Source organism: Salvia hispanica, chromosome 1 (assembly GCF_029641045.1).
Source record: "Salvia hispanica isolate PSC_SH4W2 chromosome 1, Shi_PSC_v1, whole genome shotgun sequence".
NCBI classification, from domain to species: domain Eukaryota; kingdom Viridiplantae; phylum Streptophyta; class Magnoliopsida; order Lamiales; family Lamiaceae; genus Salvia; species Salvia hispanica.
In genome coordinates, this window is record NC_142692.1 from 45,491,224 (window position 1) to 45,504,427 (window position 13,204).

The window sequence follows — 13,204 nt, forward strand, 5'->3', positions numbered from 1 at the left end:
CATAAAGATGGCAAGATTTGCCCTAATATTTATTCCCTAATTACCATGATTCTACAATCTTTTCACCCATAATTAATCTTTTCGTTACTTACATATTTTTCCTTTCCAACAGCGGCAAAGAAGGAGTCTACGCGGAACGATGTGGAGCGGGCTTTTGGTGTGCTCCAATCACGGTGGACAATAGTGAAAGGTTCGGCGCGTTTCTGGTTCAAGGAAGTCATCGCCGATGTCATGTATGCGTGCATCATCATGCATAACATGATAGTCGAACAAGAAGCTGGATATATCACCGATTAGGTCAATGATGAAGTCGGATCTAGCTCAAGCATGGTGACCCCACCTGTCGCTCGAGGATTACCGATGGGCTTCGGTGAGGTTCTAGAGAGACAGACCTCAATGTGCAGCCAACAAGACCATGCGGCGCTCATGAACGACATGATTGAAGAAGTTTGGAAGCGTTTCAGCTATTGAAGATTTGTAGTTTTTTTATTTCGTAATGTAAAATTTGAACTGTCAATGGAATGAAGTTGTTTTCGCTAATTTTTGTAGTGTTTAAATATTCAAAAAATAAATAAAATGCTTAGGGCGGGCTATAGTTCGCCCTATTGCAGGTGGAAGGGGCGGAAGATAAAATGCCAATGTGGTGGTGCATAGGACGAGGCTTAGGGCGGGCTATAGTACACCCCATTGTGAATGCCCTGACGGATCTCCATCAAATATTAATTGTGATATCAAACTAACGCTATAATGTTGTTGATAAAAAAAGAATATAATGTACATACCAAAATGCTATAGGGGAGTCAAATTAGTGTGGTCAATTCAATTAATTTATGGTGATGGAGCAATAAAACTACTCATTTCATTCATGAAAAGTATGAAAATTTTCAGTTTTAGTCTATTTCCTGAAAAATATGAATATTCTGATTTTGAAAACTGATTTTTCTCTAATAAGGTGAGACATATTCTCTATTAATACTATTAAAAAAAATTATATCTATGTCTCTTTTACTTTACTAATTATGCATCAAATCTCGTGAAAAACTAAATGTTCATATTTTTCAGAGTCAAAAAAAGTATTACATAGACGTTTGGAAGATAAACTTAGTTGGATTTCTTTTACATTAAATATGAAAGATAAATTAAGTTGAGAGCGTCAAACTAGCTAAATTAGTGAAATAAATATTGAGGAAAATGTGTACTCCTCCGTTCGTCTTATTTAAGATGCCTATATTCTTAAATGACATAGAGTATAATATAGTAGAGTGATAAAAGTATGAAATTTAGGTAAAGTAATTGAGTATGACACAGCAGAGTGATAAAAGTACTTGAATATTTGAATGAGAGAGAGAGGATAGAGAAAGTTGTTTCTAAATATGAAAAATTAACATCTTGTTTGAGATGATTAGTTATTATGACGTGGAATTTAATTTGCGTTATTCATCTTTTATTAGGACTATATATGCTTTCCGGCTTTCGCCTTGTAGTAATTATTTTTTTACAGAAGTTATATACACCATTCTGTAAAACAAACCAAGCACAACAAGACCTAAAATCACACCTGCAATTTGCCGCTCAATCAGATTTCTAAAAGGTGGGGGTTAAATTATCACTCTTTTGTTCTTCAACTTTTGTGCGAGCTTTCTTATTGATGATTATCGTCAATTGATTTCATCCCCCTTCTGTTTATGCTTTCTAGAATTTTCAGTTCTGCTCCTCTGTTTTTACTTGAAAGTTTTGCTGATTTTGCGCGCCATTTTATCGTTTTCCTCCTGATAATTGGTTTTGTTTTACAACTGGGAACTGAATATTATTCCGAGATAAATTTCATATAGTTTGTTATTGTTCAATTTGGTGCAGGTCTTAGTCTGAAAGTGTCTTGCGGCTAATTACAACAAATAATGAGAATTAAGATGTGAAATTAGAGGGAATTTTAAAGTTGGCATTTTAGTTTATCAGCAATTTGTATTGGTATGATTTCTTGATAAAGAAATGTGTTCATTTCTTACAAAAGGTAGAAAATTTGGTACCTTGAGTTAATGGCTGGGCAATGAATCTCTTCTCGTGGTAAAATTTTGCCAAGATTATTTATGTGGTCGCAAATTCTTGGTAGAAGACGAGTATAATGGGCTAAGATATTGTTATTGTTGCAGCCGCGACATTTTTATCAACGTAGATGCTCGAGTATTAGCATTTCAGTTGTGTCTTAGGTATCTAGTTTTTTAGTTTTGCATTCTTTATTAATGTTGCTTATTATGAAAGAGATTTTCTGGCCAAAGGCTGGGGCTTTGCACTTCTTTGAGCTTGGTGAACTAACTTAGCTGGATTCTGGCCTCATAGTACAATGTAACTTTGAAAATTATTATGTTTGTTGAGATCAACTTGAAAGTATACTCTTGATTCTTGCTTTGCAGATGGCTAGATGGGATGAGATTCTCTCCCTGCCTGTGCAGAATCCTCCAATGTTGGAGTTCTCTGCCACTGATCTTGTGTGGTCCAAGGTGGAAGGTTGGCGTGATGCCATAGATAGAGTTTCTCTGATACCATTTGGCCGAGTTGATGATTTTGTTAGGGGAGAGTCAAATAATAAAGAGTGTCCAACTAGATTCCATGTTGAGGCAAGGAGGAGAAGAACTGCAAAGACGACTTATAAACCTAAAGTTGATGGAGTACTTGAGTATATATTGTATGTTTCATTCTATCCCTTTCCTAACTATTAATACATGTTACCCTGTGTATATTTAAATGCTATCCATGGTCACTGTATGATTGATATCCTTAACATGATGTTTTTGCTTTCAATAGGTACTGGTGCTCCTTTGGTCCGGATGACGGTAGAATAGGTGGTATTGTACGTCCTAGTAGGAGTACTTATGTTGCAAAAAATAAATCTGTTGGCCGACCAAATACTAAAAGGGGATGTACCTGCCATTTTATCGTTAAACGCTTAATTGCAGAGCCTTCTGTGGCACTTATTTTATATAATAAAGATAAGCATGTTGATAAGAATGGATTGCCGTGCCATGGTCCACAAGACAAGAAAGCTGCAGGTACTCGTGCAATGTATGCCCCATATATTTCAGAAGAACTCCGCCTCCGGGTCTTGTCTCTCCTCCATGTTGGGGTCTCTGTGGAAACCATCATGCAGAGACACAATCAGTCAGTAGAGAAACAAGGAGGTCCATGTAATAGGGATGACCTTTTGACCCATAGATATGTTCGAAGGCAAGAGAGGAATATTCGACGGTCTACATATGAGCTTGATGAAGATGATGCAGTCAGCACTAGCATGTGGGTTGAAAGCCACCGGAGTGACGTTTTCTTTTACGAAGACTTCTCTGATTCTGCTCCATTTACCCTTGGAATTCAAACAGAGTGGCAGTTGCAACAAATGATCCAATTTGGAAATTCCCGCCTTTTAGTTTATGATTCAAGATTTGGTTCAAACAAGTTGAAGGTCCGGTCTTTCTTCCTTTACCATCCTTCTGCGTAGCTGTCTGATTATCATTCAGTAGGTCAAATAATTTGAATCTAACTTCGTTTTCCTATTGCATACAATTCAGTATCCTATACATAGCCTTGTTGTTTTCAATTCAGAAAACAAGGCTATCCCGGTGGCTTGGATTATTAGTCCCAGATTTGCAAGCAGTGATACATACAGATGGATGCGAGCCCTCCACAATAGAGTTCTTGCAAAAGATCCTATGTGGAAGTTAGCTGGGTTCATTGTTGATGAGCCTGCTGCTGACATCATAGCAATTAGGTATGCCTGGAAGTCTTTATCTCTCAAGTCACTTTTCCTCATAATAGCCTATTTTCAAGTCTCAAATCCGATTATCTCGATCTTTTCTGTATTCCGGAAGCTTGTGGCTCTTAACTTTGTTGCTTGTTGTCAGTGTCTTTATTTAGTTGCTTCTTATGACATATAGCAGTAGATTTACTTGTAAGGGTTACGAAATCAGCTTTTTGGTGGTGGGGAAATCATTGAGTGTATCATTCAGTTGATGTTTCTTCACCATCTAATTATATGTTTCGTGCTCAGTTCAAAATTTGTTTTGGAAAATTTTGATTTAATTAGTTAAATGAATTTTTTGGGATAATATCATTCTACTAACGGATGGACAGCGGTTATCTGCCTTCATGTGTATGTTTTTGCTAAAAAAATTTGGAATTTTTTTTTTCTTGTTTATTTATTTACCTACCTTTCTTCTTCATGTGTTTGATACTTTGGAAATTTTGCTTGTAGGGAAATTTTTCAGTGCTCAGTACTGATATGCTTCTGGCGTGTTCGCCATGCTTGGCATAAAAATTTGATAAAGAGATGCTCAGATATGGAAACATGTGCTGAAATATCAAAAATGCTCAGCCATGCTGTTGATAAAATATGCAAAGGAACCGATACTGCTAATGCATTTATAGATTTCATGGATGGCTTTGTGGATGCTGAAGAGTTCATGGACTACTTCATGGCAACTTGGAATCCGAGAATAGGTAATTTTCTCTTGACCCATCCAAAGATTTGGGAATGCAATCTTTACGCATATATAATTTGGTCATGATATGAAACATGTAGCTATGGAATGGTAAATTGGTAACTCAATCCGGACTCTTACCCAAATAAATCTCAAACTCTGTTGTTCTCAGCCCTCGAAAAAATGATTTTACTTCATTCTCATAGAACTGTTTTGACTAGGTACGTGGACGCATGCTCTGAAAACTCTTCCTCTTGCCAGCCAAGAGACGTGTGCAGCAATGGAGTTTTATCACAAGCAGTTGAAGCTTAGGTTATTGAATGAAAAAGACCAAAGTGTATATCAACGTGTTGATTGGCTGATAAATAAGCTAGGGACAAAAGTGCATTCCTTTTTCTGGCTTGATGAATTCTCAAGTAAAGATGATTTTGCACGATATTGGAAGGATGAGTGGATGAGTGGCCCGACAGCATGGAGGAATTCTTTAAGGATTCCGGACGCCAATGTTGTCGTTGATGGTAAATGTGCGAAAGTTATCGGGATGAACGATCAGAATACAGCTCAATTAGTATTGAACCCTGGTTCAGAGTATGCAATTTGTGACTGTAGTTGGGCAATGGCGGGGAACTTGTGTGAGCATGTTTTCAAAATGATCAAGTTCTATCGCAATATGGGTTCTGTTACCCCATCCACAAGTATGTTCCAGTACAGTCAGGCCTTGATTAAGATACTACGCTGTCAACCTTTTGATTCTTTAGTTCGCGATCGGGCTGCTTTGTTGTCCATCTGGGCAGGGATGCAGTTGGATACACAGATTGGCCGGGAAAGCTCGCAGGACAAGGGGAACGATACAGAGCAGCAAACTCCGGAGCCCTCTGGGGATAAATCTCCACATAATGTCAATCATTGCCCTGATCAGGCTGCGGTGAAGCGCAGGCGAACAGGCTGTGAAGCTGGGAATTTCGGTGAAAATCTCAACCATAATGGAAGTCACATTGAGAGTCCTGGTGTAGGCATTGAAGTCGATTAACCATCCATCGCACTTCACCATCTCCATTGTTTTCTTCTAACTAGAGTTGTAAGTAACCCTGCGTTATTTTTTTGATGTAAATTGAAAAATTAACTTGAACTGTCATGTCCTTTGTTCTATGTGGTAAATACGGAGTACTATTAGTTTTGTATCTTATTTACTGTTCCAAATTTATACTGTAATGTACTAGTAGTTAGTTTTACATTTAATGATTTCTTTTCTAAAAACTTCACTATATGTGTTTTGTTTCTCTCCATCTCCTCTGTGACACATTCTCTTTTTCACCAATATTTGTTGTGATGTTGCGGAAATTTGTCTGAATTTTTACCATTAAGAGCCCAAACTACATTTTCAAGAAACAATAATATGATCAAAAGGTGAAAACCTTGAATCTGTACAAGATATCCAGTGGTCAGATTCATCGTTGAAGATGATGGAACATTCTGGATGATCCAGATTCTATCATCCGGCTGTGTGGTATGACCCTAGAACAGGGTGTCGGACTTGCCTAATGATCAGATACGGAGAGGGGGGCTCGGAGTGTATTGGGTCGTCTGCATTACTATGAGCTGATTAGTTACGATCCCACATTGAGAGTGCGGGTGATGATGAATCATGTGATGAGGCATGACCACTTTTGGTCGAGTGACAAGAAAAGTAAGCAAAGGTGAAATGTACAGTGGAAAACATAACATACTAAAGAAAGAGCTTCCACAACCATTGAGCTTTAAGCATTTTCACAACCTTTGACTGCTAAAAAGTCGAGTATTCAAAACATTTCATTTACAATAACAAATTGTACTTGGGCATCATCGAACATGGTATTTTATTTTCTTCCCTTGAATAAAACAGCGGGAGTTGAGATATAGCTAAAGAACATAATTGTGAAATGAAGTTGCTACATAATGGGGCAGGCAAATCGAACAAAGATTTAGAGACTATTTACAAATGGAAGTGGAACGCATTTTGCAAGTAGTACTTTTTCCGACTTTCACACAGCAGCAGGTATTGAGGTAGCGATAACCAAGTATGTCAAATACTGAAGTCCATCCTGCATTTTACCCACAGCTGTGCTGTGATCAGTTCGAAGATTCTCAGTGAACAAACTCGCCTTTTCCTCAATCGACTTCTCAGGAAGACCTTGTGGCTCAGCAGCACTTTTCATGGCTGCTGAGTACGATTCTGTTACTTCTGATATGCCTGAGCAGAACGGTAATATTACTTCAGATTGTTTCATGGAATTATATTTTCTTTGATATTGATGAAGTGGCAAACCAAGGCAAGGAAATCAGAGTTAATATTTTACCAGTAATGAAACCATTGAAGACAGCTTCCATATTCTCTGTTACTGATTGTGCCTTTGTTTTGATAATCTTGGCTCTTTCAACAGAATCCTCAGGCCAATCAATTTTCAATGTTTCCTCCTCAATCTCTTGATGTTGGAGTTTGTTTGCATTGGATATGATGGACTTCCCAAGCATCAGAAGATGAGTTACCGCAAAACAGCAAATTTCAGAGAGCCTCTGTAAAGACGAGCACAAGGGTGGTTTAATTAAGTATTAACAAAATACAAAATCAACTTTTTAATCAATTGAGTGGACTAGTACTCGGTTATCTGCATACATGAACACCCTCTGAGTGAATAGTGTCGAGCCTTCCGGAAGTTCTCTGAATGATGTCATTTGGAGCAAGTCCAGCCAAAGCACTTGCGAAACTGCATAATATTAGGATGTCTTGTTTTAACCCCCCTAGAAGACTAGAATTGCAAAAAAACTGTATGCAGAATGCTGATTAATAAGGAAAAAGAACAAGAACATGTTTGATACTTAGTATGACGGGGTATCATCACTTTAATAGAAACAAACATATTCCGACTCCTTCAACCTCATCTAAGTTACCATAATTCGACATGTACTAAACCAATAATAGAAAATAATAATAATTCTAAATATAATAGATAATCTCCAAAGGATATTTACCCAGCAGCCAATTCAGCAGCCTTGCGAACACTTGAATCATGCAATTTTTTCAATTCATTCATGCTTTCATCATTTCCAGCCTCTTTTTCCTTCCCTTTCTCTGAATATGTAACATTGCCATCAAGTTCAGAGCCTAAGTCAAATATGCTTTGGACTTCTTTCAACTTCCCATCATAAATAGAGTTTTCTTCCGAAGATAGTTTAGCCTTTCTTCGGTTGTATAACAATGCATAGTGGTTGGATAGTGCCTCCAATTCCTACAGGAAAGATAACAAAAATATTTTATGACAATCAATTTGCACAAAATTTATAACAAATGGATATATATATATATGTAAGAGCTAGAGGATACCTCCAACTGTTCTGGACCTCCATAAATATAGAAGCACCTATCAAATGAAATTTCTTCAAATAATTGATCTTCATCTCCATTACCATCAGATTTATTGTCAACTAGGATCCCAGTTTCTGAAATTATAAGATCCATAGTATCTTTTCCAACTTGCTCTAGTACATGCATACCCTTAGCTGTAAAAGCTTTTCCAGTCTGGATTAACATAAGCAAAACTGAGAAAACAGAAAAAAACTCAGGAATTTTAGAAGGAAACGAGACACTAAACAAACCTCTAATAAGGATGGTGCAACAGAACCAGCTGAGCCAGGTAGACTGCCATGTTGAATTGAATCAGCTAAATTTGTAGCTGAATTCTCAAGCCTAGGAGATATAAAAAATAATCAAGGGGTCAGCAAGTGGTAGAACTTTATTATTTCATCATCTCCAGAACCACTTTTATGATGTATAAGTACCAAGCAAATAATAAATCATGTAGATTAAAGAACCTCAAATAACCAAAGACTACCATTAACATCATTAGCAATTTACCATGTGTAAAAGATAAGATAAAACTAAAGAAAGCCCTCTAAGGATCAAGAAGTGTATTAAGACAAGTGTGCGTGTGTTGGCCTAGTGGTAGAGTGGTCAATGCCTGAGACCAAAGATCACAGGCTCGAGTCCACCATGCCGCCATCTTCAAAATTTTTGTTTATTTTTTTTAAAAAAAGACGTGTAATAAAGAAAACCTATTAAGTATGTTTAATTTATATCAGCCAGACATAAGTCAAACAACAAAATCAAAAAATAAAACATGATTTCCATAATTAACCTTGACTCAGTAGAGTAAAATAATCTCCTATCAAAAGCATCTGTGTCAAATAGGAAATGTTTCACTTAGAGTGAGAAGGAAGAAGTACATTTTTTTGAAGTGTACACAAAAATATATATATATTTTTTTATTTCTGTTGAATTATTTAGAATTTGTATTCATTAAGTGAAAATCATATGCCCCGTGCATAGCACGGGTGTTAATACTAGTAATGTTGAATACAAGCCTCATGAAATGCTATTATTTAAAGTTAATTTAACATATAATTCTAGAAACATGAGTGTATGAAATATATTCACAAATTACAAAGTAAAGTGATATGTTAGGATTCAAGTGTTAAGATCATATTTACTGAATGACCTTGGATAAAACAGGCTTTTACACTGATTCAAAAGTATTTCACATGCAAAATGGAAAATCATGTCAAAATAATTTCCCACTATCCTGAAGTGCTCATAAGCTAGAGTTGCTCACCCTTTCCATGCAGTTCCAAGAGCTTGCCAAGCACCCGAGGCAAAGGTTTCCACAGATGTATCAATAACCTTCAAACCCTGACACAATTGCATATGAAATATCAGAGCTAGCATTTGCAAACAATAAATGGATATATTCTATCAATACTTCCTGAAAGTCATATAAGATCTTGACTCTTGAGCACATGGTCATGTTTAAGAGAAAGAAAATGACGAGAAACAGAAATAAGGTCAAATAAAAATTTATATACATCAATATGTGTACATATTTTCCACATGACCTACTTGACTAAGGAAGGAATCCTCGCTGGCTTTCTCTAATTTAGCCAGAGCTTCTTTCCGCTGCTTATCATGCTCATCATCAGTTTCCTCTTCTGCAGCAGACACTTCTGTGTTATCTTCCTTGGAAGATTCCGAATCTTCATCCACTGTCTCTGAAATGCTCTTTGCTGCTGTCCTGGCAGCCTCAACAGCCTACATTACAATGGCATACAACCGAACAAAAGTCAATGAGAAGTCGTATGAACTGACTAGAGTGTCGATACCGAAACTTAAAAGTGGGCTATTATGCATTTTTCGTCAGATTACTGTTATACAAGTAAATAAGCAAAGGAAAAAGTAGCTCCAACAAAATTTTGGTGTATTTAGTATTTGAAAAGTACTTTTCTTGACCATAAGCCTCATAGAGTCTATCCTCATTCCTTAAAGCTGTCCCAACAGGTCATCTCCTATATTATTCTATAGCCTTGGTTCAAGCCAACAGAGAAGTTTTATGAACTTGGAATAAATTTTGGACATAATCCATATTTTCACAAACTAAAATCACAAAGAAGCAGTCCACTCCAGACAAAATATACTATTCAACAAACATAGTACTACTATATAAAAAGAGCTCATTTGAGGCCAATTAGTATTCAATGAGCATTAACAGCTCACATAATAAGCCCCCTAAATATTAGTACTAGCTTTTAGATCCAGTAACTTCTCATATGGAACAACAAATTTCCCAATCGAATGAAAAACAAATAAAAATAGACACTTTCACCGTTTCAAGCAAACCAATCTCACACAAACAACACTTTCAACTAAATCAGAACCATAATCCATTATCTATATTTCAGATTTCAGCAAGCAAAGCACAAACCTAACCAAAACAAGTGCCAGTATAACTCTTAGAAGAGAAAAATCTGAGAGAATCTATTGGTTACGAACGCAAAAACACATACATTGCGAGAGATCTCTTCAGCGGCCTCAGCGGCAGCTTTCTGAAGATCCGAGAGATACGAAAGAGAAAATCCCCATCCGCCCCATCCGCCGCCGCCACCGGCAGCCTCTTTCTTCGGAGATAACTTCTGTGCTTCCGCGGCGGTACTTTCTTCGGTTTCGGGCTTCACTTCAGATTCGCATTTCTTCGAGTCGTCAGCCATGAAGACTAAATATACAAAACTGAGTATTAATTTTGATTTATTCGAGCAATAACTTTTCGACAAACTGAATTGAGAAGTCGAATTAACTTGGGGGAATCGCCTATTTTTATGGTTCTGTTTTGAATTGAAATGGTGTCCGCTATCAGGAAACTACTTCAACGTGTTCTTGAAGACAACGAAGATTGAAACTGCGCCGTTTAGAGTCTACTTACTATACGTCGTCGTTTACGCCAAGTAGAAATACTTTTTAAAGAATACTACTACTACCAATTCCAAGTCTATGAAATTAGCACATACTACCCCCACCCCCGTCACTTCAAAATAGAAACTATTTTGATCATTAAAAATAATAACTTTTGATTTTTTTTTTTAATTTTTGGATGTGGATACTACAATCCATTAATAGTATTATTTTTACTATTTTATCTCTTCTTTTCTCTTATTTTATCTATTTTTTTTATCTTTCTTACTTTATCAATTATGCACAAAGCTCGTGCCGTTTTAAAAGTTTATATTTTCGAGGGCAAAGGTAGTACAAATTTTATTTGAAATTCCATGAGTGAGCACACCCAAAACACCACATTAGTACTCTGTAAAATTAGCTACTACATATTTTGTTTGAAATTCCTTATTGTGGTGCACACTCAAACTCCACATTAGTACTTTATAAAATTAGTTACTATAAATTTTGTTTGAAAGTCACTATTGTTAGGGATGCACGCCCGAACTCCACATTAATATGATGATATTGACTTTCTCTGATATGGGAAATGGTTTGCACTCCAACAAACCTTCCTTCAAACTAAGATCACAAGACCAAGACCACATATGTCAACTGGCAGACTCAGGATTTTGATATTAAGGGATCCAAATTACTAACCCTCAGTCCACAAGAAAAAAGTCATATCTTTCCATTTCCGTCCGTCCATAAAAAATAGTCTCACCTTTTCATTTTTATCCATCTAAAAAAATAGTTATTAACATCCAAAAAAAATACTGCTCCATGCTATATAAAACTGAGCTGGCAAATGAATTTGTAACATATCATACACATATAATGTATGCATGTAATCCAAATTGTTCGGGTCCTTGTGCTTAACGTAGGTCCGCCTCTACACATGTCAGATGATCATGATCACACATGTCACATGACTGAAACCACAGATAGAGAACTTGCAAGCAAATCCATCAAACTCCGAGCCACACAGGCCCGCCTCTGAACTAGGGCTGTGATACCATTGTAAGGTACGAGCGGTGTACATCCGAACTCCACATTAGTGTGATATATTCGCTTTAGGCAAAACCTTCACAGTTTTGCTCTTGGAGTGCTTCTTAAAAGGTCTCATATTAATGGAGTTGAGATAGCCCATTTATATGCTTGCAACTCTTATTCATTCTCCAATGTGAAATGTGTTTTGCACCCCCAACACCTATAAGAGTGAATATCGATGTTAGTAGGGATGTCAATCGGGCCAGCCCACCGGGTTGTGGGTCAATCGGGTGCAGGCTAATCGGGCTGTGATTTTTTCGGGTTATAAAAGTTCAACCCTAACCCTAAAAGCTCGGGTTTCGGGCTAGCCCAGGGCTAATCGGGTTGCTACCGATAAAATTAACGTGCGATCAATCCAATAAATAATGGTGAAAATTAGTTATATTTATAAAATGTAAAATATTTAATTATGATAAATTTGAGATATATGTTTAAACTCAAACATAAACATGATCAAAACAAATTTAATAAAACATAAACATCAATAAATTTTAAAGCATGTTTTAGAAATTTAAATATATTTTTTAGTGAATTTGAAGTTTCTAATTTATATATCTATTATTATGTTAATAGAAATTTAATATATAAAATTGAAAGTTATTATTTTAGTAATCTATATTATAAAATAACCAATGGAGTGTTGAATTAGAGTCAAACAAATAGAACAATAGAAATTTCATCGGGTTTTCGGGTCAGCCCATCGGGTTTTCGGATCTGGCCCTAACGGGTTGTGGGTTAATCGGTGCGGGCTAATCGGGCTGTAAATTTATCGGGTTAGAAATTTTCAGTCCAAACCATGTAAATTTGGCGGACTATTCGGGCCGGCCCACATGTGACATCCCTAGATGTTATAATTCCAATCACAAATTTTATAAACGCAAGAATGTATAAGAGGGAATATCGATATTAGTATGTTAGAATTATAATTATAAGAGGGAAGAGAAATAAATTTATTGGGATATGATATGAAGTTACATTTTATAAGGTAAGCATTGACAATGAAATTGTTTATTGATCAACCACTCTTCATTCAAAACTGAAACAACGTACTCCTTCAGTCCTGCGAAAAGTTATAACACTTTTTGAATAGCATGAGATTTTAAGAAGCTTTGTTTTGTATGTAGTGAAGAAAGAAAATACGTAGTATAATTTTTATATTATTGTGAGAGAGAATATTTTTCAAAAATAAAAATATAACACCTTTAATGCAATAAACTAAAAGAGAAAGTAAGATGGAGTATATTTTATGGAACCGATGGAGTATTAAATAAAATTGGTTAAATATTGGTCGATCAACATATTCTTCGTTACATAGATTATGTCAGATGTTGATTTGCATTATAGACACTAGGTATATATTTATAAATTACTATATAATGTTATCTCGAAGTCA

General features: G+C 36.2%; 2 protein-coding genes across 4 annotated transcripts; one reads left to right on the top strand and one right to left on the bottom strand.

Moving 5' to 3' along the window:
* Window positions 1-1,471: 1,471 nt before the first annotated feature.
* LOC125185183 (zinc ion binding protein) lies at window positions 1,472-5,731 on the top strand. Of its 3 annotated transcripts, none has more exons than XM_048081681.2 (6): window positions 1,472-1,591; window positions 2,412-2,683; window positions 2,803-3,454; window positions 3,561-3,760; window positions 4,244-4,488; window positions 4,691-5,731. In XM_048081681.2, the coding sequence occupies exons 2-6, from the start codon at window positions 2,412-2,414 to the stop codon at window positions 5,497-5,499; spliced, it is 2,178 nt and encodes a 725-aa protein (XP_047937638.2). In that variant the 5' UTR covers window positions 1,472-1,591; the 3' UTR covers window positions 5,500-5,731. The 3 variants fall into 3 exon arrangements, with proteins under 3 accessions (XP_047937638.2, XP_047937639.2, XP_088912089.1); XM_048081682.2 differs by lacking the exon at window positions 1,472-1,591 and adding an exon at window positions 1,617-2,207; XM_089055963.1 differs by lacking the exon at window positions 1,472-1,591 and adding an exon at window positions 2,235-2,343.
* Window positions 5,732-6,219: 488 nt separating this feature from the next.
* Window positions 6,220-10,707, bottom strand: LOC125217613 (BAT2 domain protein). Its single transcript, XM_048119138.2, has 9 exons — window positions 10,341-10,707; window positions 9,400-9,588; window positions 9,116-9,192; window positions 8,103-8,193; window positions 7,831-8,025; window positions 7,479-7,735; window positions 7,123-7,213; window positions 6,806-7,022; window positions 6,220-6,699 (listed from the first exon to the last, which is right to left on the bottom strand). The coding sequence occupies exons 1-9, from the start codon at window positions 10,539-10,541 to the stop codon at window positions 6,491-6,493; spliced, it is 1,527 nt and encodes a 508-aa protein (XP_047975095.2). The 5' UTR covers window positions 10,542-10,707; the 3' UTR covers window positions 6,220-6,490.
* Window positions 10,708-13,204: the final 2,497 nt, after the last annotated feature.